The 27,178-nt window shown below is 42.0% G+C and overlaps 1 protein-coding gene across 1 annotated transcript in view; it reads right to left on the reverse strand.

The window, feature by feature from the left end:
* The window catches only part of LOC139410181 (AGBL carboxypeptidase 4), a 409,027-nt gene that overhangs the window by 127,332 nt on the left and 254,517 nt on the right, over positions 1-27,178 (reverse strand). Inside the window, exon 6 of the mRNA XM_071155635.1 lies at positions 18,828-18,867. Within this exon, the coding sequence (XP_071011736.1) occupies positions 18,828-18,867 (40 nt within the window). The remainder of the gene's footprint in view (positions 1-18,827; positions 18,868-27,178) is intronic.

The following is a 27,178-nucleotide window of genomic DNA, read 5'->3' on the forward strand; positions in this document are numbered from 1 at the left end:
CTGGTCTACATCACTTCAGGATATTTACCGCGCGCTCCATCACAAGACATTGCTAATGGAGAGAAGAATAAACTAATAGTTTCTTCATCAAAATTAAATGTAAAATAAATTCATGAAATAATTTAATTAAATATATATTTACTGACAGAGTACACATATCAACACAGGGCACACATAATATCCTACAGTAAAGGCATGGACAGGGATTCAGTCAAACCCGCATCTCAACCCTGACAGCGGAAAAATGACAGTCTGCGCCATAAAGTGATTTAAATTTTTTTTTTTGTAGGGGGCGGGGACACAAAACGTGATTGATTTAAAGTCCTCCCCTTACTGTAACTCAAAAGGATATGCAGGATATTACCTTGTTTGTGATTGTGACTATCTGTGATAAATCACACATTTGTCATCACAGAAGTTTAATCTAAAGGAATCTTTATTTTGGTGTTTGTACATATGGAAATCATAGTTTGAAATACAATAAAAGTCAACTTTCTAAACTACTGGGGATATTCAAGAAAAATGGTTCCTAGTGAGCTGACTGTAATATTTCAGCTTTTTTCCTGTTGTTTCTTTCCAGATACTTCCAGTTAAAGACATGGCATTTCCACAAACCAATCATTATTGTAATCAATACATTCACCTATTACTTTCATTCTGCCTCTGTAGGTCCCATTGAGTCCTCAACCCCCTGGAATGAAACCAAGAGAAGAGAAGAAGGGCCACAGAGATGATTATCTGGTCTGATCTCTGATTCTATTTGTCTGTGGGCGTACAAGTGTGTCTCAGTCAATGTGTTGCCTGGTGTACCTTTTCTTCACACTAGATGACAAAAGCCATCTGACAGAAAGGAAACTCTTTGTTATAGTAAAATAGTCCGGCTGTTTCACAATGGAATGGATTTCTTCACTTGTACTTTAATAGAGAGTAGCATAGTCGATAAATGGCACTAACAATTTCGTTCTGCTTCGCCTGTCGTAATTGAAAAGTAACTGATGCAGAACTTGGATGCCTTTTCTACTCTGTTATTTAATTTCATTTTTTGATTCAGATCAGACATCAAGGCTCGGGGCATAGGTTGCTGTAATTTCACTTATGAGTTTCCTCTTACTGAGGGTTCTGAGAGTTATTGTCCAGTGGAGATGTTTTCTGACAGAGAATGAGGACAGGTAACCAGTTGGCTATTTCAATTGTTGTACTAGAGTTTGATCTCCTATTTCAATGTGGTAGCTAGCTACTACCGCTGTAACCCCAGTGGGGATCTGTCTGGGCAGCTACAATATTTTCTGTAGTGTACATGTGAGTGGGAAACAGTACCAAAATAAAGTGCTAAGTAATACACTGATATACACTGAGTGTACAAAACATGACATAGACTGATCAGAAGAATCTCGGTGAATGCTATGATCCCTTATTGATGCCACCAGTAAAATCCACTTCAATCAGTGAAGGGGAGGAGACAAGTTAAAGAAGGATTTTTAAGCCTTGAGATAATTGAGACATGGATTGTGTATGTATGGCATTCAAATGGTGAATGGGCAAGACAACATATTTAAGTGCCTTTAAACGGTATATGGTTGTAGGTGCCAGGCATACTGGTTTGAGTGTCAAGAACTGCAAAGAGGCTGGGTTTTTCATGCTCAACAGTTTCCTGTGTGTATCAAGAATGGTACACCATCCAGCTAACTTGACACCACTGTGGGAATCGTTGGTGTCAACCTGGGCTATCATCCCTGTGGAACGCTTTCGACACCTTGTAGAGTCCATGCGCCAATTAATTGTGGCTGTTCAGAGGGCAAAAGGGGGTGCAACTCAATATTTGGAAGGTGTCCCTAATGTTTTGTGCACTCAGTGTAAATTGCTAACATTCATAGGAAAATGAGTTGTGTATGAGTTAAACGTCAATCATCCTGGGATAAGACAATGAGAAAAACAATTTTTTTTAGAAAGACAAAGGACACTTGTAATAAACTAGACCAGTGAGTAGCACTGGTAGGCAAGATTTCAGCAGCTTCTCGTCTCCAATGTCTCCAATGGAGGATTACTGTTAATCTAATCTACTGTCCAATGGCTAGGTCCTCAAGCCTGTGTCTGGCACAATAAAACAGCTCAATTCCAGGAGCTGTTGTTTTGAAGTGTCTCAGGCTTAAGACTGAACTTCCCCTGTCCTACCTCAAGCAACCTGACCCCCAGCATGTGCCTTAACGGATCTGCACACTAATTCTAAACACTGCACTCACTGTGGAATGAGAATAGATATACTTAAAACCATTAAAACTACGAACCAAAAGTAGGGCTGCCATATGTAAAAATGACATTACACAAGAAACTGTGTAGACTGACGTTTCCCCACCCTTAAATACATAAAAGCAGCATGTTAAATACACCTTTATAGCACAGTTAGAAGGTAATACAATGAGGACAAAATCTATCCCCTCAGTGGTATTAACAGAGAAGTTGGGCTACATAAAGGTTGAATTTTCCTGAAGCTTTGGGAGCAGTTAACACTGTAAACTTTAGTCAGTGTAGAGTCAGACATCATGTCCTGCCAATTAGCTCCTCGCTGCCTCTCTCATTTATCTTTATTGGTGATACATTACCCTGTATTAAAAAGAGACATGGGATAATAGCAATAATGATGATGATGGAATTAGACTGCTGAGATGGACGTCATCTCGTTGTGCCTGGAATTCAAAAGGGCTTCGCATATGTTCACAGCAGGCCTTTAGTCCCTTCACGCCTGGGGCTTTCAAGTGGACATGGGATTTTGGAAAAAACGCTGTGATGCTAGGGATGCATTAACATTAGAGCACAGCCAATCAAAACAAAGCACCTGTGCCAATATGTGCGATGGACAGACGCTAGCACAGGTGTGCCTGATGGCTGGCTGGGTTTAACGCCAGCAGGCTGGCATGCAGAACGCCACAGCCTTTGCCAGGCAAATGAGCATACAGCAGGGACAGCAGGATAATTTGGTGAACTAATCGAAATATGCGTTAAAGGGATACTTCGGGATTTTGGCAATGCATCCCTTCCCCAGGGTCAGATTAACTTGTGGATACCATTTTTATGTCTCTGTGTCCAGTATGAAGAAAGTTAGAGGTAGTTTTGTGAGCCAATGCATAACTAGCATTAGTGCAATGGCTGGGAGTCTATGGGTATCTACTAGCATCTGACTCTACTAGCATCTGGGGAAGTAAAGGGCCTAATTGCCAAAATCCCAAAGTATAAAATAAAATAAAATGTTATTTGTCACATGCTTTGTAAACAACAGGTGTAGACTAACAGTGAAATGCTTACATACGGCCCTTTCAAAAGGTAATTGAGGTAGATATGTACATATAGGTAGGGATAAAGTGACTAGGCAACAGGATGATAATAAACAGTATGTGATGAGTCAAAAGTGTTAGTGCAAAATGGGTCAATGCAGATGAATCGTTAACCAATAGCTACCCAAACTAACTATTTAGCAGTCTTATGGCTTGGATGTAGAAGTTGTTCAGGGTCCTGTTGATTCCAGACATTGTGCATCAGTACCGCTTGCTGTGCGGTAGCAGAGAGAAGAGTCTATGACTTGGGTGGCTGGAGTCTTTGATAATTTTTAGGACCTTCTTTTGACACCACCTGGTAGAGAGGGCCTGGATGGCAGGGAGCTCGGCTCCAGTGATTTACTGGGACGTACGCATTATCCTCTGTAGCGCCTTGCCAAGCAGTTGACATACCAAGTGGTGAAGATGCTCTCAATGTTGCAGCTTTAGAACTTTTTGAGGATCTGAGGGCCCATGCCAAATCTTTTCAGCCTCCAGAGGGGGAAGAGGCGTTGTCGTGCTATCTTCACAACTATATTGATGTGTGTGGACCATGATAGATCCTTAGTGATGTGGACACCGAGGAACTTCAAGCACTTGACCCGCTCCACTACAGCCCCGTCAATGTGAATGGGGACGTGCTCGGCCTTCCATTTCCTGTAGTCAGCGATCAGCTCCTTTGTCTTTCTTCAGCTCGAAGGAGAGGTTATTTTCCTGGCATCATACTGCCAGGTCAAGATGGTGTTGGAGTTGTGCAGTCGAGGGTGAACAGGGAGTACAGAAGGGGACTAAGCACACACTCAAGGGAACCTCATGTTGAGGGTCATCATGGCGGATGTGTTGTTGCCTACTCTAACCACCTGGGGTGGCCCTTCAGGAAGTCCAGGATCCAGTTGCAGAGGGAGATGTTTAATCCTAGGGTCAGTTTAGTGATGAGCTTGGAGAGCACAGAAGTTGTTGAACGCTGAACAGCATCCTCAGGTAGATGTTCCTGTTGTTCAGATGGGAAAGGGCAGTGTGGATTGCAATAGAGATGGAATCATCTGTGGATCTGTTGGGGCGGTATGCAAATTGGAGTGGGTCCAGGGTGTCTGGGAATATGGTGTTGATGTGAGCCATGACCAGCCTTTCAAAGCTTTTAATGGCTACAGATGTGAGTGCTATGGGGCGATAGTCATTTAGACAGCTTACCTTGGCGTTGTTGGGCACACAGACTATGGTGGTCTGCCTAAAACATGTAAGTATTACAGACTGGGTCAGGGAGAGGTTGAAAATGTCAGAAGACACTTGCCAGCTGGTCAGTGCAAGCTCTGAGTACGTGTCCTGGTAATCCATCTGGCCCTGCGGCCTTGTGAATGTTTACCTGTTTAAAGGTCTTACTCACATCCGACTACGGAGAGCGTGATCACACAGTCATCCAAAACAGCTGGTGCTCTCATGCATGGTTCAGTGTTGCTAGCCTCGAAGCGAGCATAGAAGGTATTTAGCTTGTCTGGTAGGCTAGCATCAGTGGACAGATCGCGGCAGGGTTTCCCTTTGTAATCTGTGACAGTTTGCAAGACGTGCCACATCCGACGAGCGTCAGAGCCGGTGCAGTAGGAATTGATCTTGGTCCTGTATTGACGCTTTACCCGTTTGATGGTTCGTCGGAGGTGGTAGCGGATTAGTTTCCTGCTCCTTGAAAGCGTAGGCTCTAGCCTTTAGCTCAGTGTGGATATTGCCTGTAATCCATGGCTTCTGGTTGGTATATGTACGTACGGTCACTGTGGGGACCACGACGTCGATGCACTTATTAATGAACCCGGTGCCATTGGATGAATCCAAGAACATATTCCAGTCTTTGCTAGTGAAACAGTCCTGTAGTTTAGCATCCGATTCATGGGACCACTTCTGTATTGAGCGCATCACTGGTACTTCCTCTTTGAGTTTTTGCTTGTAAGCAGGAGGATAGAGAAATGGTCAGATTTGCTGAATGGAGGGCGAGGGAGAGCTTTGTATGTGTCTCTGTGTGTGGAGTAAAAGTGATCTAGAGTTTTTTCACCTTTAGTTGCACAGGTGAAATGCTGGTAGAAATGAGGTAAAACGGATTTCAGATTTCCTGCATTAAAGTCACCAGCCACTAGGAGCGCCGCCTCTGGTTGAGCATTTACTTCTTTGCTTATGGCCCTATACATCTTGTTGAGTGTGGTTTTACGGCCAGCATCGGTTGGCGGAAGTACAGTTGAAGTTGGAAGTTTACATACACTTAGGTTGAAGTCATTAAAAATTGTTTTTCAACCACTCCACACATTTTTTGTTAACAAACTATAGTTTTGGCAAGTCGGTTAGGACATCTACTTCTAAGTCATTTTTCCAACAATTGTTTACAGACAGATTATTTCACTTATAATTCAATGTATCACAATTCCAGTGGGTCAGAAGTTTACATACACTAACTTGACTGTGCCTTTAAACAGCTTGGAAAATTCCAGAAAAATATGTCATGGCTTTAGAAGCTTCTGATAGGCTAATTGACATAATTTGAGTCGATTGGAGGTGTACCTGTGGATGTATTTCAAGGCCTACCTTCAAACTCAGTACCTCTTTGCTTGACATCATGGGAAAATCAAAATAAATCAGCCAAGACCTCAGAAAAAAAATGGTAGACCTCCACAAGTCTGGTTCATCATTGGGAGCATTTTCCAAATGCCTGAAGGTACCATGTTCATCTGTACAAACAATAGTAAGCAAATATAAACACCATGGGACCATGTAGCCGTCATACCGCTCAGGAAGGAGACGCGTTCTGTCTCCTAGAGATGAATGTACTTTGGTGCGAAAAGTGCAAATCAATCCCAGAACAACAGCAAAGGCCCTTGTGAAGATGCTGGAGGAAACCGGTACAAAAGTATCTATATCCACAGTAAAACAAGTCCTATATCGACATAACCTGAAAGGCCGCTCAGCAAGGAAGAAGCCACTGCTCCAAAACTGCCATAAAAAAGCTAGACTAAGGTTTGCAACTGCACATGGGGACAAAGATCGTACTTTTTGGAGAAATGTCCCCTGGTCTGATGAAACCAGATGAAAATGAACTGTTTGGCCATAATGACCATCGTTATGTTTGGAGGGAAAAGGGGGAGGCTTGCAAGCCGAAGAACACCATCCCAACCGTGAAGCACGGGGTGACAGCATTATGTTGTGGGGGTGCTTTGCTGCAGGAGGGACTGGTGCACTTCACAAAATAGATGGCATCATGAGGCAGGAAAATTATGTGGATATATTGAAGAAACATCTCAAGACATCAGTCAGGAAGTTAAAGCTTGGTCGCAAATGGGTCTTCCAAATGGCCCATGACCGCAAGTATACTTCCAAAGTTGTGGCAAAATGGCTTAAGGACAACAAAGTCAAGGTATTGGAGTGGCCATCACAAAGCCCTGACCTCAATCCTATAGAAAATGTGTGGGCAGAACTGAAAAAGCCTGTGCGAGCAAGGAGGCTCAGTTACACCAGCTGTCAGGAGGAATTCACCCAACTTTTTATGGGAAGCATGTGGAAGGCTACCCGAAACGTTTGACCCAAGTTAAACAATTTAAAGGCAATGCTACCAAATACTAATTGCATGTATGTAAACTTCTGACCCACTGGGAATGTGATGAAAGAAATAAAAGCTAAAATAAATCATTCTCTCTACTATTATTCTGACATTTCACATTCTTAAAATAAAGTGGTGATCCTAACTGTCTTAAAACAGGACATTTTTTACTGGATTAAATGTCAGGAATTGTGAAAAACTGAGTTCAACTGTAAATAGACAGCTATTTGTGTTTATTATGGATCCTGCTGCCAAGGCAGCAGCTACTCTTCCTGGGGTCCTGCAAAATAAAGGCAGTTATATACAATTTTAAAAACATTACTATACATGCATTACAGAATTCACAACACACTAAGTGTGTGCCCTCAGACCTATACTCCACTTCCACATATCTACACTGCAAAATGCATGTGTACGTGTGTGTATGGTGTGTATGTTATCATGTGTGTGTATGCATGTGTCTGTGCCTATGTTTGTGTTGCTTCACAGTCCCCGCTGTTCCATAAGGTGTATTTTTACCTGCTTTTAAGTCTGATTCTACTGCTTGCATCAGTTACTTGTTGTGGAATAGAGCTCCATGTAGTTATTGCTCTATGTAGTACTGTGTGCCTCCCATAGTCTGTTCTGGACTTGGGGACTGTGAAGAGACCTCTGGTGGTGTCACGCCCTGACCTTAGAGATCCTTATTATTTTCTATGTTTGGTTAGGTCAGGGTGTGACTCGGGTGGGAAAGTCTATGTATCCTATTTCTTTGTTTTTGGCCGAGTGTGGTTCCCAATCAGAGGCAGCTGTCTATCGTTGTCTCTGATTGGGGATCATATACTGCATAAGTTGTCATTTTCCTTTTGGGTTTTGTGGGATCTTGTTTTCTGTTTAGTATCTGAGCCTGACAGAACTGTGTGCTTTCATTTTTTTGTCTTTGTTATTTTGTGTTGTCAATAAAAATATGATATACGCCTACCACACTGCGCCTTGGTCTCCTTCTACAAACGAGAGCCGTTACAGGTGGCATGTCTTGTGGGGTATGCATGGGTGTCTGAGCTGTGTGCTAGTATTAAACAGACAACTCGGTACATTCAGCTTGTGAACACCTCTTACAAAAGCAAGTAATGATGAAGTCAATCTCTCTTCCACTTTGATCCATGAGAGATTTACATGCATGTCGTTAATGTTAGCTCTCTGTGTACTTTTAAGGGCCAGCCGTGCTGCCCTGTTCTGAGCCAACTGCAATTTTCCCAAGTCCCTCTTTGTGGCACCTGACCACACTACTGAACAGTAGTATAGGTGCGACAAAACTAGGGCCTGTAGAACATGCCTTGTTGATAGCATTGTTTATTATGGATAAACTTCTCCCCATCTTAGCTACTGTTGTATCAATATGTTTTGACCATGACAGTTTACAATCCAGGGTTACTCCAAGCAGTTTAGTCACCTCAACTTGCTCAATTTCCACATTATTCATTATGAGATGTAGTTGAGGTTTAGGGTTTAGTGAATGATTTGTTCCAAATACAATGCTTTTAGTTTTGGAAATATTTAGGGCTAACTTATTCCTTGCTGCTCATTCCGAAACTAACTGCAGCTCTTTGTTAAGTGTTGCAGTCATTTCAGTCGCTGTAATAGCTGACGTGTATACAGTAGTGTTAAGTCATCCACATACATAAACACACTGGCCTTACTCAGTGCCAGTTGCATGTCGTTAGTAAAGATTGAAAAATGCAAAGGGCATAAACAGCTACCCTGGGGAATTCCTGATTATACCTGGATTATGTTTGAGAGGCTTCCATTAAAGAACACCCGCTGGGTTCTGTTAGACAAGTAACTCTTTATTCACATTATAGCAGGGGGTGAAAAGCCATAACACATACGTTTTTCCAGCAGCAGACTATGATTGATAATGTCAAAAGCTGCACTGAAGTCTAACAAGACCATACCACAATAATTTTATCATCAATTTCACTCAGCCAATCATCTGTCAAGTGCGTAAGTGCTGTGCTTGTTGAGTGTCCTTCCCTATATGCATGCTGAAATTATGTTGTCAATTTGTTTACTGTCAAATAGCATTGTATCTGGTCAAACACCATTTTTTCCAGAAGTTTACAAAGGGTTGGTAACAGGCTGATTGGTCAGCTATTTGAGCCAGCAATGGGGGTTCTATTCTTGGGTAGCAGAATGATTTTAGCTTCCCTCCAGGCCTGAGGGCACCCACTTTCTAGTAGGCTTAAATTGAAGATGTGGCAAATAGGAGTGGCAATATCATCCACTATTATCCTCAGTAATTTTCCATCCAGATTGTCAGACCCCGGTGGCTTGTCATTGTTGATAAACAACTATATTTTTTCCACCTCTTCCACACTGACTTTACGGAATTCAAAAGTGCAATTCTTGTCTTTCATAATTTGGTCAGATATACTTGGATGTGTAGTGTTGCTGTCTTGTCATCCCTAAGTTTGCTTATCTTGCCAATGAAAAAGTAATTAAAGTAGTTGGCAACATCAGTGGGTTTTGTGATAAATGAGCCATCTGATTGAATGAATGATGGAGCCAAGTTGGCCATTTCCTCAAAATGTCATTTAAGGTGCTACAAAGCGTTTTACTCTCATTCTTTATATTATTTATCTTTGTTTCATAGTATAGTTTATTTTTCTTTAGCTTAGTCACATGATTTCTTAATTTGCAGTACGTTTGCCAATCAGTTGGTCTGCCAGACTTATTTGCCATACCTTTTGCCTCATCCCTCTCAACCATACATTTTTAAATTCTCATTACACAGACCAGCAAATATTCTTTACATCATCAACATATGAATCACTACAAAACCTATTGTATGACCTCTTATACACTATATTAGGCTCAGCCTTCGGAACTTTGGTTTTCCTAGATATGGCTACTAAATTGTGATCACTACATCCTTTGGATTTGGATACTGCTTTAAAGCACATTTCTGCAGCACTAGTAAAGAAGTGATCAACACATGTTGAAGATGTCATTCCTGTGCTGTTTGTAAAAACCCTGGTACTGTAGGTTGACTGACAACCTGAACCAGGTTGCAGGCACTGTTTACAGTTTGAATTTTTTTCTTGAGTGGGCAGCTTGATGAGAGCCATTCAATACTTAAATCACCCAGAAAATATACTTCTCTGTTGATATCACATACATTATCAAGCATTTCAGACATTTTATCCAGATACTGACTGTTAGCACTTGGTGGTCTATAGCAGCTTCCCACAAGAATGGGCTTTAGGTGAGGCAGATGAACCTGTAGCCATATTACTTCAACAGTATTTAACATTAGATAATCTCTAAATACATGTCATAACCATGTATTGCTACCACTGTATCAACGGTATTATATAAGTGAGTTTCAGAGATAGTCAGAATATGAATGGCATCTGTTACAAGCAAGTTATTGACTCCATGGACCTTGTTTCTCAGGCTGCGTATGTTAATGTGGGCTATTTTTAGTACTTTTCTAGGTTGCTTGATTGTTTTTAATGCTTTATTGGGAAGTTATTCCGAAGTAGACTTGGCCATGTTATTTATATTGGAGCTGATAGTGCAGGGTGAGCTGCACGAACTGGTCTTCCTTCTAGGGCACACCGCCTCAGTGCTAACAGTATAAATCTGGTTCATAGGCTCACGATTACTGCATACAATAGCTGTAGGATTAACAGAGGTGTTCAGGGCAATTAGGGGACATAAATTAAGTTACTTACATTGTGTCTGCCAATGCCTCTAGTATAATGTACATTTGATGCAGCATTATGATGACTCATTGTCAAAATGGTAGGGATTAACTGAGCTGGTCTTGGGTCATTGATAAGTAATTGTCTTAACGCAGCCTTGAAATGTGCGAACAGAGTCCAGGAGTCAAGATGATTTGGAAGAAAAATATAGTTGAAAATAAATAGTATGGTCTACAGCTTATCATGAGCTATTCTAACCTAGGCGAGCAGAACCTCAAGACTTCCTTAATATTAGAGATCGCGCACCACTTTGTTGTGAAAACCAGAAAACCAAAGTTCCAAAGGCTGGGCCTAATATAGTGTATAAGAGGTCATACAAGAAGTTTTGTAGTGATTCATATGTTGATGATGTAAAGAATATTTGCTGGTCTGTGGTGTGTAATGAGGAGCAACCAGATGCTGCACTTGACACATTTATGAAATAGCTTATTCCAGTTACTAATAAGCAAGCACCCATTAAGAAAATGAATGTAAAGAATGTTAAATCTCCTTGGATTGATGAGGAATTGAAACATTTTAAGGTTGAGAGGGATGAGGCAAATAAGTCTGGCAGCCCAACTGATTGGCAAACGTACTGCAAATTAAGAAATCATGTGACTAAACTACACCACCGGTCAAAAGTTTTAGAACACCTACTCATTCAAGGATTTTTCTTTATTTTGACTATTTTCTACATTGTAGAATAATAGTGAAGACATCAAAACTATGAAATAACACATATGGAATCATGTAGTTATCTTTAGCTCATTCAGTACAAACATAGTTCACAATTGTATTTCTTGTTTAATATGTAATGTTGGTGCTTTGGTGTGTTTGGACTCTAGGAAGAGTAGCTGCTGCCTTGGCAGGAACTAATGGGGATCCCTAATAAATACAAATACACCACCTCCCCTGAGCTTCCCCGACGCCACCATTCTGTCCTGCCGATGTATAGAAAACCAGCTATATTTTATATTACCTTAACCTTGTTCAGACACGACTCTGAGAAACATAGGATATTACAGTTCTTCAGATCACAGATCACACAGTCCAGTTTATTCTCCAGTGATTGCACATGCGCCAATAGAACAGAGGGTAGAGGCGATTAATCCACCCTCCAACTTAGTCTTATCAGGTATCCCACACGCCGGCCTCTATAGTCAAGTCTCCTCCTTCTTCGATTGTCAGGGATTTGAGCCTGGTCCGGGATAATCAATAATTATGTCTTTCACCTCTGACTCATTGAAGTAGAAGTCTTTGTCCAAATCGGGGTTAATGGTAACTGTATTGATGTCCAGAAGCTCTTTTCAGTCATAGGAAACGATGGCAGAAACATTATGTACAACAGTTAAGACCAGCGCAAAAAAACACACAAAATAGCACAATTGGTCAGGAGCCTGTAAAACGGCCGCTACTCCCACCAGCGCCATTACCACCAAAAAATAACAAAAACAAAAGTATCCCTTTAAGATCACAAGTGTAAGGTAAACACTCACAGGAAATGAGGGTACGTGTCACGTGTGCTCCCTCTCCGGCCTCTAGGTCACCAGGCTGCTAGTTATGGAGCACACCTGTCACCATCATTACGCGCATCTGCACATAATGACACTCACCTGGACTCCATCACCTCTTGGATTATCTGCCCTATATATGTCACTCCCCTTGGTTCCTTCCCCAGGTGTCACTGTTTCTGTTTCATGTACGTGCGTTGTTCATGTCTCTTGTTTTGTATTATGTTTTCATTTATTTATTAAAATACTCACTCTCTGAACTTGCTTCCAGACTCTCAGCGCACATCGTTACAGTATGGAAGTGAATCCAAGATGGATTTAAAAAAAACTTGGGTCTATTGATCAAGGGACTATTTACATAACAATTATGTTTTTTACATTTTAAGTATGGTCTTAGTGTTCCTTTATTTTGCTTCTTAATTAGCACTTCATAAATAATTAATTGGCCATGAAAGTAGTCCGTTTCCAATTTAAAAAAGTGATAGCGCATGAAATGAACAGTGGCCCCCAATAGGCTGAGGGACATTAATTACTAGTGTGGCCCAAAGACAGACTTCTGACAGCAAGAGCACGAACAAACTTTGTCTAACTCCTTCATTAAATATTTGGAGAGGTATCATTGCTCCCCCTGCCTACCGTGTATTCTCACTGATATGCCAGAGGACATTGATCTTTTCTTAAAAGAACAAATGACTGCCGCAGAAATAGTGATCATATTTCAGCTCCAAACTATTCAGGTCATTAGGGCCACTCTTTACCCTGGTTATTTTGTATTGATTGGCGAAGGCAGTGATGGAAAAAGTACCCAATTGTCATACTTGAGTAAAAGTAAAGATACTTTAATAGAAAATGACTCAAGTAAAAGTCACCCAGTAAAATACTACTTGAGTAAAAGTCTAAAAGTATTTGGTTTTAAATATATTTGGTTTTCTTGATAAGTGAGTGAATTGGGCCATTTTCCTGTCCTGCTAAGCATTCAAAATGTACTTTTGGGTGTCAGGGAAAATGTATGGAGTAAAAATGTCATTTTCTTTAGGAATGTAGTGAAGTAAAAGTTGTCAAAAACATGCATAGTAAAGTACAGATACCCCCCAAAAACTACTTAAGTAGTACTTTAAAGTATTTTTTACTTAAGTACATTACACCACTGGGCGAGGGTCATGGGGATATATTCTGCACTCTCTCAATATGAATTCTCAAGGATGTATGGACATATAGACTATAAAGACCACAGTTACTTAGCTAAAACCTGTTGGCAATTTGTTGCATATATGATGAATATTTCAAATATTTTCACTGAGGTAAACATGTCTATATGACAAACAATGGACAGAAAATGTCAAATAAAAGTAAGTTCTGGTTTATTTAATCCATCTGAACAGGAAAACAAAATATAATTTTTCACAGTATATTTTTCCATGTCCAAAAACTGTCAGCCTACTAAATACATAGGCCTAGCTGTTAGGGAGGCTTTGGTCCTAGGGAATAGGGTTTAATGCTTATCCCTACAGCCCCTGGAGCTGCCACAAATGGAGGCAGCAAGTGACACATTGAAGGTGTTGGTATGACAGCAGCTTGCCTGTGGGATTGCACCAGAGGCCAATGTCGTTCGTGTGTGATGTTTGACAGATAATAGCAGATAAACCCATGCCCAAACAGAAGTTAGCCCGCTGAGGGACAGGCGGCATATGAGGAAGAACTGTGCCTTTAGCCATTCAGCAGGATCCTGAAGCCAAATATACAAGTCAAGGACACTCAGGGTCATCTCACAAACACCTTCTCAGCATCAGTTTATATGCCTGTAACTGGAGCTTGAAATTGATTTTGAGCTTATGAGATATGATAGCTGAGTGATTGAATTAATGTCCAAAGAGCTAAGTGATGTTTTTGGTTCTTGCTGTTTTATTTTTTGAGAATTACCTCATACAACGCAATTTGTTTGTACGCCGCCTACAATGTAGAGGGGGGATCTAAGTTCTTGGAATTCAAAATGAATACACACAGGCTATTTCAAATCGACACTCACATTTGTTTAACGGCTTGGTCAATTTTCAATCAGAGTAATAACACGTTTTTTTGTGGCGCACCGTTGTTCCCTGCAAAAGCAGAGAAACAAAAGGTCCATAATGAAACACACCCACCGCAAAGAGACATTACATTTCACAACAGATCATTCTCAGTAAAGAAGGGCCCCTTCAAAATGAGCAAACGGAGCAAGATTCCCTTTTGATGGTGACAAGCATCTCCTTTCACATCCAGATAATGGAGGCAAGTTAATATGACACAGTGAAAACAGCTCATCTTGGGCTGTTAGAACATGTAAATGTCAGAGGGGAAAGGGAACATGGAGACATGATCTGATAACCAGGTGCTACACGGCGCAGCAGATACAGCCTGACAGCTAGCTGCTCCTTATTGAGCCAACACACGACGCCACTGCTAAGTAAGAGACTGAGAAAAGGCTAATGAAGTGACCCTGCAAACAAGCCTGCCTAGTCGACAGGTAACCATATCAACCATATTAGCCCAGCAGCTGTGAAAGAGAGCCTGAGCTGGTCGCAGAGCAGAGACTGCTGCTGTTCAATGGGTGCTATGGTTGCTGCACAACTCCACACAACCACACCAGCCCCCACCAACTCAATCCACACAGGACAGACACCGCGGAATCAACCTCTATTATACACTCCCTTACTGGAGATACAAAAGGCACCCAGGAACAAAAATCCAATCTATTTTTTTTCTATAAGGATTTGCTACACAGCAGTGCTCAGCAACAGTGGTGGCTCTGGTGACAAAGAAATAATCACAGCTGTCTTCCCTGTTGGAGCAAAGATGCTGTTAAAATGTTGTTTACGTTTTCCAACATCTTCTTTCTTCAAATAAGACAGGGGGAGTTACCCGGAAAGCAATGTTGTGAATTGTCATTTAGTGTCCTTTGAGTTCTAGCTTTGTTGTTCAAATGCCAAACATGAAAACCGTGGCTGATTATGTGAAGAGTGTGAAATTGTGGTATTTGCAAGACAGGGAATATTTACTCTCGGCATTAGTAGTCAGAAATATTGAGTGTAGGAAAGATACATGATTTTAAATAATGGTTTAATGATGCATATTTTCTAAATATCTTTCCCTACTGTGGACCTCACTCGTCTTTGCCTGCTGAATTATCACACTCATTCTCAATTCATTAGCATGCTCTTGCTTATTTAGCCACGTTTCTGAGAGGGTTTCGAAAAAATCTACTGGAAAATAGTCAATATAAAGCACCCTGAGAAGAGAGAGCCCCCTCCACTGCTCAGCCGTCTCTTTGTTGCGTTGTAATTCTTTCCTTCATTAAAACGATAGCAAAGTCCCCTATAATGAATTTCAGGGAGATAAAATATGCAAATTCACAGAGAAAGGATATAATTAGGGCAATAATAGAAAGTGTTGTTTTCACAGCTGCTCATTTATACAAAGCCCTGATAGTGTTTTATAGATAATGCCCCTATCTCAGCAAGGCGCTAAGTCCCTGCATTCCATTAAAGACACATCTCTCCGCTCCAGCTCCAGAGCCCAGGTATTGAGAGCAGGCCTGTGCAGCTGTCCCGCTGCCCTGCTGGCTGAAACCCTAGAGTCCCATCCACACACAGAGCAGAGGCCTGTCCTGGGGAGCCTAGCCAGTAGCCAGCAACTAGGCCTCTCACCAGTGGATATCACACCAGCAGACTCGGACTGAAAGCTATGCAGCCTCTCAGAAATCTGTCATGAGACAATGTGATGCCACTAGGAAACATAAATGCACAAATGGGCTCTTTCAGTTTCAGCTTTTCACAAGGAATGAATGGCTTTCTGTATAGGCCTACATCTAGTCTACTCCAGACTCCAGTTCTCTAACTTGGAGGGGCATGTGTTAAACAGAGATAAAAAGTGACACACTGTTGCTTATCTGTAAATGAAAACTGAAGGACAATACAACATTGTGCAAAACATACTGACTGTCACATCATGCATAAGAGGTGTGAGGGAACTTGTCAAGATTTCTCCCCACAAACAGCCCACCTATCATCGGGCTAATTTGTTTATGAGGCCCTTGTTCTGAGGCATGTGTGGTAATTGTGAGATTGAGAAAAATGAAGAGGAACTGAAAGGTATTGAGTGATCGAGAGAGAAGGAAATATAGATGGAAAGAGCAAGCGTTGGGGGGGCTCTATAGATGTTGTGATTCTGGATGGCCAGATTGCAAGCAAGAATGACAAACTGCTATGTGGGGAATCATAAATGGCTCAGTTCAGCTTGTCTTTGACACCATGTCTTATTTTGAGGTGTTTTGACTGATTTCATGTCAATGCTAATAATTATTCTCTAGCCAGCTAACCAACAACTGTAAATATATATTTGAGAGGATACAAGTTCTCATTGTGCAAATGTATTTCTGTTTTCAATAAACATTGGAGACAAAACATACTGTAGCCTACATGTTGTCAACAATCTAAGCCAACCTCATCTGTTTTGCCCCATGGTTGTGTTAATCGTTTTTGTTGCTTAACTGCCAACATGTGTATAGTAATATCAGGGCCCTGAGAGAGTGGAGTCCCACAGCCCTAGAGAGATTGAAGACTGAGACTGAAGAGAAACAACCATACCATTAGAGGACATCTGAAGGTTGCCTATTATCTCTCTGCTCCGAGGCCTCACACATCTATCCAAATCTCATGAATGTGATTGACCTTTTCCCCCCTGTAACGCACAGAGCATATGAAGGGGAAAAGGGACTTAACACAGCCAAGCTAAGTTAATTTAGTTCAAAACACTATTGTAGGGAGTCCAGATATATGAAAAGGTCATTGAGATCAATAGATTGACAATATGTTCTCAAAAAATTGTGACCACCCAAAGCGTATTCTCCCAGCATTTGTGTGAATAAAGGTTTCTGGGTACAGTATGTGTATTTTGGTCAGAGAGTGTAGATACTGCAGGTGTTTAGTTTAGCACCTTTCCTCTCTTCCTGGGCACACCGCGGTGTGTGTGTTAGTGTACCATAGTGGTGAAAACAATGGCCAGGGCTAATCATTATTTAGTTGTGGCAGGTCTGGAAAGGTCAGCAGTCTGAAATGTCAGACTTCAATAGACCCAGATGCACATCGCTCCGCTCAAGTGTCCAATTAAAGACGGAATACCGAGGTTGTGGGGGAAGCGCACTTCAGACAGAGGGGCTAATGAGGGCCCCTGGACGGAGGCTGGGGCCAGAATGGCTGATGCTGATCCATGGAGCATCCTGCAGCCCTCCCCTCTCACATACACCATCACCCACTGAGCTGCATGGGCCCTGTGAACCACTGAGGGTCTCTCCTCCTCTGACCTTCCCTCAGACACCCACACCCCCAGCCATGGCCCCACTTGATCTTATTAGTGTCCTCACACCTCCAGCACCGTCTGCAGCCCCGCTGCCCGACTGCATGTACTGTAAGAGAAAGAGGAGAGCGGAGAGATGTCTTGGAGAGAAGATAGAAAGGAAAGGATTGAAAAGATAGGAGAGAAAAGATAGGGAGAGAAGAAGAGATCAAGTCTCCTTTAATCTTGAGGCAGAAAGTGAGAGAGTGTCCTCTTGTTGTTGCCTCCGTATCAGCCTCATTCATCTAAAAGCACAGGCGGTTTTCCATACAACTGGCATAATAACCTTACCACAGACTGCAAGGGCCCAGTGAAGAGTCACAGGTGGGGGGAAGTGAGCAATGCTTTTTTTTTTTTTTATATTTGACTCCTTATTGTTCTCCCACTGTGAATTGTAATAAGCACAGTGCAGGTCCATACAATATGTCTGCAAGGAGTACAGTACAGCAGTCCTGCCTGTATACGCAGCCAAAATAAAATCAAAAACCAGGAAACTAACCAGACTGGCCAATGCATTGAGCAGAAAAGTTGCCACTTAAAAAAGAAACAAAGACCCTGATATGACATATAATGCTCTGCATGTCTGATTGCCCTTTTCAGAGTTGTCAAGGTCAGAGATGGTCTTTCCTGGGCATGGGGAACAGATGCCAAATAAATCTGTGAAATTAGCAGGCTCCACGTGCCTCCCTCACATAAGCATTATTTTAATCAAAGCATATTAGACCATCCAGATAATTTAGACATAATAGACACTGTATCATTTCTGGCGTACCCATCTGTTTCCCCTCGCCATCTCTGCAATTTGCGCCTTTCACCCAGCTGCTTTTACAAGACATTGGGTTCGCCTTCCCCAGCAAAGAGCAGCACCAGTCCAACTGGGGCGCTCCAGATCACAATACATCGCAGCTCCGCTGAGCAGCAGACACATGCTCTTTCATTGATACCATATAATATGAAAATAATAGACAAGAGTTATTCCCATTAAATCCAATTAAATGAAAATAAACATAATAGCTATTCTGATGTCTTCATTCACATTGCTAGATCATCGTGCAGACGTTTTGAAAGTTTAAAGTGGATGTGAGTGTACGCTATCAGGGTGCTAAAATGAACAAAGCAATGACCCCAGGGTGTCTGGTAACTGATCCTGTAGTGCCCCATTATCCAGGGAACCTTCATCTTTTAACGTGTACTCTGTGCTAGTAGTCACTATCAGCTCTGCAAACAGAAGTTGTTTTCTGTCCACTGTTTTTTTCAATCTAATGTCAACACTCACTCACTCTCGCTCTCACACACACCCCATCAGCATCAGTAGAGTTAGGAAACACTGGGCACTCACCAGGGCTGGTGATGGTTAGGAGGTCAAGACGTCGCTGTTGCTGTAAGGAAAAGAGAAGAGAAGCAAGGTCAGAAGGTCTTAGGGCGGAAATGGGTTGGTCAAGTCGAAATCTCTCCAAAACAAATAAAATATCAAATTAGAGTATATATAACATGTATGCTACATTATATTATGGGCATATAGCAAGTAACATCTGTTTGTGACTGGACACAAACAGCCATTTACTGTTTATCTCAGTCATAAAATTGGTCAGCATCAGTTTATTATTTTTGCACAAGGCAATAGTTTGTCTGATCCATTTCCAACATTCGTTCTCTATGTTGTCTCTATTGCAGCCAGGGGAATGTGCCTTGCCTGTCCGCTCGGCCTGTGTGATGGAGTGTTTATGAGAGTGTGCCCAATTTTACACTTCATGTCTCTAGTTTGGAGAGGGGGGCCAGAAGAGGTGCTAGCTCACCCCTCTCTTCAACCCTCTGCCAAGGCTGCAGGCTCCTGAGTGCTGCATTAATCAACACCTTCTCCCTCTCTTACACTGTGTGTCCCTCAGGAACCAGATCATGCACCACAGGCTAGGGAGGTGTGAGTGTGTGTGTGTGTGTGTTTATGTTTGTGTATTCACGCGATGCTACATATTTTTGTCATTGCCTTGATTGGATGCTGACGATAGGTTCACCTGCTGGGCCACAGACTGTGATCAATGCAAATGTAATCAGAGGATGAAGCCAACTCCTTTAAGATTCAAGCATCTTAATGCAAAAACACACATATGTATCCCTCCAAAGCCAACAGTGCTTCAGGTCCACTCTCACCCTATGGACAAGAGTCAGAACCTCTCAGATGCACTAAACAAATTTCAGATGAATGCACAGTGAGTGTTGTGGAGTATAGAGAGAGGGAGGAAGTGGTAGTCGAGGCAGCAGAGGTCACTGTGACAGCATGAGAGCAACCAGCCCCAGTAAGACACCTGTGTAGGCTGTTGACTCACCACTTATTTGATATGGAGCCACTGCACGAATCAATATCAAAACAGAAAGATGGATCTAGACCTCACTGTTGCTACATATAGATATTGTAACACAGAGAATGCTATCTTAGCTTACATTACATGAGACATATCATGAACTCAAAGCAACTTTGAGGATTAAAAAAAGTATGTTATGTCATTTAAGAGGAAAACATATACCGCAGTGGACAAATGATTCAATCAAAATTCCAACATGATCTTTTTGGTCCATTGATTGATTTCTGTACTAAAGTCATTTTGAAATGATTCTATCCTAATTCAGAAATGACCTCGCACTGATTTTGTTTGAATAACCAACAGGCTGATGTTCATGCAGAACTCCTACTTAGAACGTTGTATCGCCCTCTACTGGCAGTCTGTTACTCTGCAAGTGAAAGTGGGGAGGAAGAAAAACAATGATTCCCTCTTGTCAAGACACACTCTCTTTGGGAAAGTAAGGCTGGCTGCGTGATCAAAATCACTGGAGTATGTCCATGTTATTAAAATCAGTCCCCTGAAAACATTCAACATGGCATATTCAGTACAGATACCGCATTCAGAGAATATTGTGTACATGAAGACATTTCCCTTGTAACTAATTCACAAAAATCCATCAACATGTCACATGACAATTCATTCTAGTGTTAGTGTTAATACTCAGTTCAGTGAAATAAAGAGAGTAGAAACCATATTCATACAGGTGTGAAAACCCATTCACAACAGCTCTCAGTAAAATAATATTGATCTGCCATATACTGTACGTCACTGTAACGAGCCCGTACATATCACAGGGTTACTGTGTGCCACTGGCCAGCCTGGAGAGGAACTGAAGAGATTTGCCAAACAGTGTTTCAGCCTGGCCCAATCCTGTACCCTGACGCTGCTTATCCTGAGATAATTAATCTACAGTGAATTAGAGTATTATAGCACACTAACACAGCTCGCATCACTCTCTCATTGTCACTCCTTACATGGATAAGGTGCTTAGTGTTTCCCAGGAAGAGAGAGAGAGAGAGAGAGAGAGAGAGAGAGAGAGAGAGAGAGAGAGAGAGAGAGAGAGAGAGAGAGAGAGAAGAATCACATTAGGAAAGGCAATCCTGGGCAGAAAATAGGATTGTATTAATCTTTATCAAACGCAGCCAAGAGCTGTGGAATCACACCACCCAATACACTCTCTGCCAGCACGGCCACCACGCGGAGTTGGTGTCCAGTGCTCCAACACTGTCACAGGGCTTAACCAAGGCCTGATATAGAATGATACTGTGTCAGAGTGTGTGTGTGCATGTGTACATCAAGTTGACAGTGCTGATCATTTCCAGTGGCCCAGCCAGAGTCTAAGATTAGTGGGTGGAACAGGTTAAATGGCTGTGAGGCTGGGAACAGACTGTAGGTTGCCAATACACCTACCCAGCTGTCATGGTAACACCTAAACTCCCAATGTTCCTACTAAAGGTACCAGTGTCACACCATAGCAAACAAACACAAGATCATGTTTAAAGGACTTAGAGGTTGGGTTTTGATTTATGTTTTAGTAATTTAACAAACATTATTATCTATAGTGACTTAAGTTCCTTGTTCAAGGGCACATCGACAGATTTTTCACCTAGTCGGCTCGGGGATTCGAACCAGAGTTACTGGCCCAAAACTCTCAACTGCTAGGCTACTAGCAGATCTTACTTCCTTGCAACTTCTGTAACCTCTGGCTCTTGCTTTGCAGTTAGAGTGTGGGGCCAGTAACCGAAAGGTTGCTGGTTCGACCACCTGAGCCGACAAGGTGAAAAATCTGTCCATCTGCCCTTGTGCAAGGTACTTGACCCTAATTTGGTCCAGGGGCAACATACTACTATTGCTGACCCTGTAAAACAACACATTTCACTGCACCTATTCAGTGTATGTGACAATAAAACATACAGGTAACTGCCAAAATAAAGGAAGCACCAAAATAAAGTGTCTTAATCGGGAATTGGACCATCACGAACCAGAACAGCTTCAATCCATCTTGGCATAGATTCTACAAGTGTCTGGAACTCTACTGAAGGGATGCGTCATTCTTCCACGAGAAATTCCATCATTTGGTGTTAGTTGATGGTGGTGGAAAACACTGTCTCAGGTGCCGTGTGGATGGGGACATTGTCATCGTATAGGGGCATAGCCATCGTAGCCAAAATAATGACCCGCACAGCATTTTATACATGACCCTAAGCATGATGGGATGTTAATTGCTTAATTAACTCAGGAGGCACACCTGTGTATACTTTGTATCCCTCATTTACTTAGTGCTTCCATTACTGGCAGTTACCTGTATATATACAGTGGGGAGAACAAGTAATTGATACACTGCCGATTTTGCAGGTTTTCCTACTTACAAAGCATGTAGAGGTCTGTAATTTTTATCATAGGTACACTTCAACCGTGAGAGACAGAATCTAAAACAAAAATCCAGAAAATCACATTGTATGATTTTTAAGTAATTAATTTGCATTTTATTGCATGACATAAGTATTTGATCACCTACCAACCAGTAAGAATTCCGGCTCTCACAGACCTGTTCGTTTTTCTTTAAGAAGCCCTCCTGTTCTCCACTCATTACCTGTATTAACTGCATCTGTTTGAACTCGTTACCTGTATAAAAGACACCTGTCCACACACTCAATCAAACAGACTCCAACCTCTTCACATTGGCCAAGACCAGAGAGGGTGTAAGGACATCAGGGATAAAATTGTAGACCTGCACAGGACTGGGATGGGCTACAGGACAATAGGCAAGCAGCTTGGTGTGAAGGCAACAACTGTTGGCGCAATTATTAGAAAATGGAAGAAGTTCAAGATGACGGTCAATCACCCTCGGTCTGGGGCTCCATGCAAGGTCTCACCTCGTGGGGCATCAATGATCATGAGGAAGGTGAGGGATCAGCCCAGAACTACACGGCAGGACCTGGTCAATGACCTGAAGAGAGCTGGGACCACAGTCTCAAAGAAAACCATTAGTAACACACTACGCCGCCATGGATTAAAATCCTTCAGCGCACGCAAGGTCCCCCTGCTCAAGCCAGCGCATGTCCAGGCCCTTCTGAAGTTTGCCAATGACCATCTGGATGATCCAGAGGAGGAATGGGAGAAAGTCACGTGGTCTGATGAGACAAAAATAGAGCTTTTTGGTCTAAACTCCACTCGCCGTGTTTAGAGGAAGAAGAAGGATGAGTACAACCCCAACAACACCATCCCAACCGTGAAGCATGGAGGTGGAAACATCATTCTTTGGGGATGCTTTTCTGCAAATGGGACAGGACGACTGCACAGTATTGAGGGGAGGATGGATGGAGCCATGTATCGCAAGATCTTGGCCAACAACCTCCTTCCCTCAGTAAGAGCATTGAAGATGGGTCGTGGCTGGGTCTTCCAGCATGACAACGACCCGAAACACACAGCCAGGGCAACTAAGGAGTGGCTCCGTAAGAAGCATTTCAAGGTCCTGGAGTGGCCTAGCCAGTTTTCAGACCTGGACACAATTGAAAATCTTTGGAGGAAGCTGAAAGTCCGTATTGCGCAGCGACAGCCCCGAAACCTGAAGGATCTGGAGACGGTCTGTATGGGGGAGTGGGCCAAAATCCCTGCTGCAGTGTGTGCAAACCTGGTCAAGAACTACAGGAAACGTATGATCTCTGTAAATGCAAACAAAGGTTTCTGTACCAAATATTAAGTTCTGCTTTTCTGATGTATCAAATACTTATGTCATGCAATAAAATGCTAATTAATTACTTAAAAATCATACAATGTGATTTTCTGAATTTTTGTTTTAGATTCCGTCTCTCACAGTTGAAGTGTACCTATGATAAAAATGACAGACCTCTACATGTTTTGTAAGTAGGAAAACCTGCAAAATCGGCAGTGTATCAAATACTTGTTCTCCCCACTGTATATATATATACACACACTACCGTTCAAAAGTTTGGGGTCACTTAGAAATGTCCTTGTTTTGAAAGAAAAGCACATTTTTTGTCCATTAAAATAACACCAAATTGATCAGAAATACAGTGTAGACATTGTTAATGTTGTAAATTACTATTGTAGCTGGAAACAGCAGATTTTTAATGAAATAGGCGCACAGAGGCCCACTTTCAGCAACCATCACTCCTGTGATGTCAACAGTGTAGAGGCGACTCCGGGATGCTGGCCTTCTAGGTAGAGTTGCAAAGAAAAAGCCATATCTCAGACTGGCCAATAAAAATATAAGATTAAGATGGGCAGAAGAACACAGACACTGGACAGAGGAACTCTGCCTAGAAGGCCAGCATCCCGTAGTCGCCTCTTCACTGTTGACGTTGGGACTGGTGTTTTGTGGGAACTATTTAATGAAGCTGCCAGTTGAGACTTGTGAGGCATCTGTTTCTCAAACTAGACACTCTAATGTACTTGTCCTCTTGCTCAGTTGTGCACCGGGGCCTCCCACTCCTCTTTCTATTCTGGTTAAAGCCAGTTTGTGCTGTTCTGAGAAGGGAGTAGTACACAGCCTTGCACGAGATCTTCAGTTTCTTGGCATTTCTCGCATGGAATAGCCTTCATTTATTAGAACAAGAATAGACTGACGAGTTTCAGAAGACATTTCTTTGTTTCTGGCCATTTTGAGCCTGTAATCGAACCCACAAAATGCTGATGCTCCAGATACTCAACTAGTCTAAAGAAGGCCAGTTTTATTGCTTGTTTAATAGGCACAACAGTTTTCAGCTATGCTAACATAATTGCAAAAGGGTTTTCTAATGATCAATTAGCCTTTTAAAATCATAAACTTGGATTAGCTAACACAACGTGCCATTGGAACACAGGAGTGATGGTTACTGATAATGTGACTCTACACCTACGTAGATATTCCATAAAAAATCTGCCATTTCCAGCTACAATAGTCATTTACAACAATTTGATGTTATTTTAATGGACAAAAAATGTGCTTTTCTTTCAAAAACAAGGACATTTCTAAGTGACCCCAACTTTTGAACGGTAGTGTGTGCATATATATATATATATATATATATATACAGTTGAAGTCGGAAGTTTACATTCACTTAGGTTGGAGTCATTAAAACTTGTTTTTCAACCACTCCACAAATTTCTTGTTAACAAACTATAGTTTTTGCAAGTCGGTTAGGACATCTACTTTGTGCAAGACACAAGTAATTTTTCTGTCTGTAAACCTAATTGTTTACAGACAGATTATTTCACTTATAATTCACTGTATCAAATTGGAGGTCATTGGTTTTCTATGGGAAACTATATTTATGAGGAACCTGGTTGCAGTTCCTATGGCTTCCACTAGATCTTCAGAAATTGGATGATGTTTTCCTTTTGAGAAATGACGAAGTAAGGCTGTTCAGTGTGAGTGTCAAGCCAAATGGACTCTTCTGTGTGGCGCACGTGAACTGGAGCTCGCTCCACGTTGTTTTTATCCGCTATTGAACAAAGTATATTCCGTCTTAAATTTTATCGATTATTTACGTTTTAGGATATCTAAGGTTGGATTAGGAAAGTTGATTCAAATTTTTGGACCAAGTTTACAGGTAACTTATTAGATACTTTGTAGTCAAGTTGGGTGAGTTGGAACCTGTGTTTTTTTTTAACCAAACGCGCCAAATAAATTTAATCTCATGGTTTGCTTTCACCGTAAAGCCTTTTTGAAATGGTGGCTGGATTAACAACAAGTTAAGCTTTATGTTGATGTATTGCACTTGTGATTTTATAAAAGTTAAATATTTATAGTAATTTAATTTGAATTTGGCGCTCTGCAATTTCATCGGATGTTGTCGAGGTGCACTGATCCGAAAGAAGTTAAAGTATTGATGGACTTTCATTTCTCTTTGCTTATTTGAGCTGTTCTTGCCATAATATGGACTTGGTATTTTACCAAATAGGGCTATCTTCTGTATACCACCCTTACCTTGTCAAAAAACAACTGACTGGCTCAAACGCATTAAGAAGGAAAGAAATTCCACAAATTACATTTTAACAAGGCACACCTGTCAGTACTAAAAGTGGAGTAACAATTCAAGGGCTCAGACACAAGACGTATGTGGCAGGCTATCATGGATTACAAAGGGAAGACCAGCCATGTCGTCTTGCTCCCGGACAAGTTAAACACCTTCTTTGCCCGCTTTGAGAATAACACACTGCCACCGAAGCAGCCCGCTCCCAAGGACAGTGGGCTCTCGTTCTCGTGGCCGACATGAGTAAGACATTTAAACGTGTTAACCTTCGCAAGGCTGCCGGCCCAGACGGTATCCCTAGCCGCATCCTCAGAGCATGCACAGACCAGCTGGCTGGAGTGTTTACGAACATATTCAATCTCTTCCTATCCCAGTCTGCTGTCCCCACTTGCTTCAAGATGTCCTGTACCTGTAGAAAGCAAAGACTATCGCCCCGTAGTACTCACTTCTGTCATCATGAAGTGCTTTGAGAGGCTAGTTAAGGATCATATCACCTCTACCTTACTTGACACCCTAGACCCACTTCAATTTGCATACCGCCCCAATAGATCCACAGACGATGCAATCACCACCGCACTGCACACTGCCCTATCCCATCTGGACAAGAGGAATACCTATGTAAGAATGCTGTTCATTGACTATAGCTCCGCCTTCAACACCATAGTATCCTCCAAGCTCATCATTAATAAGCTCGGGTCCTGGGTCTGAACCCTGCCCTGTGCAACTATGTCCTTGAGAGAACGCCACTATCCACATCGACGGGACCGCAGTGGAGAAGGTGAGTTCCTCGGCGTACACATCACCGACAATCTGAAATGCTCCACCCACACAGACAGTGTTGTGAAGAAGGGGCAACAACATCTCTTCAACTTCAGGAGGCTGAAGAAATTCATCTTGGCCCCTAAGACCATCACAAACTGTTACAGACGCATAATTGAGAGCATCCTCTCGGGCTGCCTGGTACGGGAACTTCACTGCCCACAACAGCTGGGCTCTCCAGAGGGTGGTGTGGTCTGCCCAACGCATCACCCTGGGCACACTGCCTGCCCTCCAGGACACCTACAGCAACCGAGGTCACAGGAAGGCCAAAGTGTGCATCAAAGCTGGGACTGAGACTGAAAAACAGTTTCTATCTCAAGGCCATCAGACTGTTAAATAGCCATCACTAGCCGGCTACCACCCGGTTACTCAACCCCTTAGAGGCTATACATAGACATGGAATCACTGGTCACTTTAATAATAGAACACTAGTCACTTCAATAATGTTTACATACTGCTTTACTCATTTCATGTGTATATACTGTATTCTATTCTACTGTATTTTAGTCAATGCCACTCTGACATTGCATGTCCTAATATTTATATATTTCTTA

Source organism: Oncorhynchus clarkii, chromosome 5 (assembly GCF_045791955.1).
Source record: "Oncorhynchus clarkii lewisi isolate Uvic-CL-2024 chromosome 5, UVic_Ocla_1.0, whole genome shotgun sequence".
NCBI lineage: Eukaryota > Metazoa > Chordata > Actinopteri > Salmoniformes > Salmonidae > Oncorhynchus > Oncorhynchus clarkii.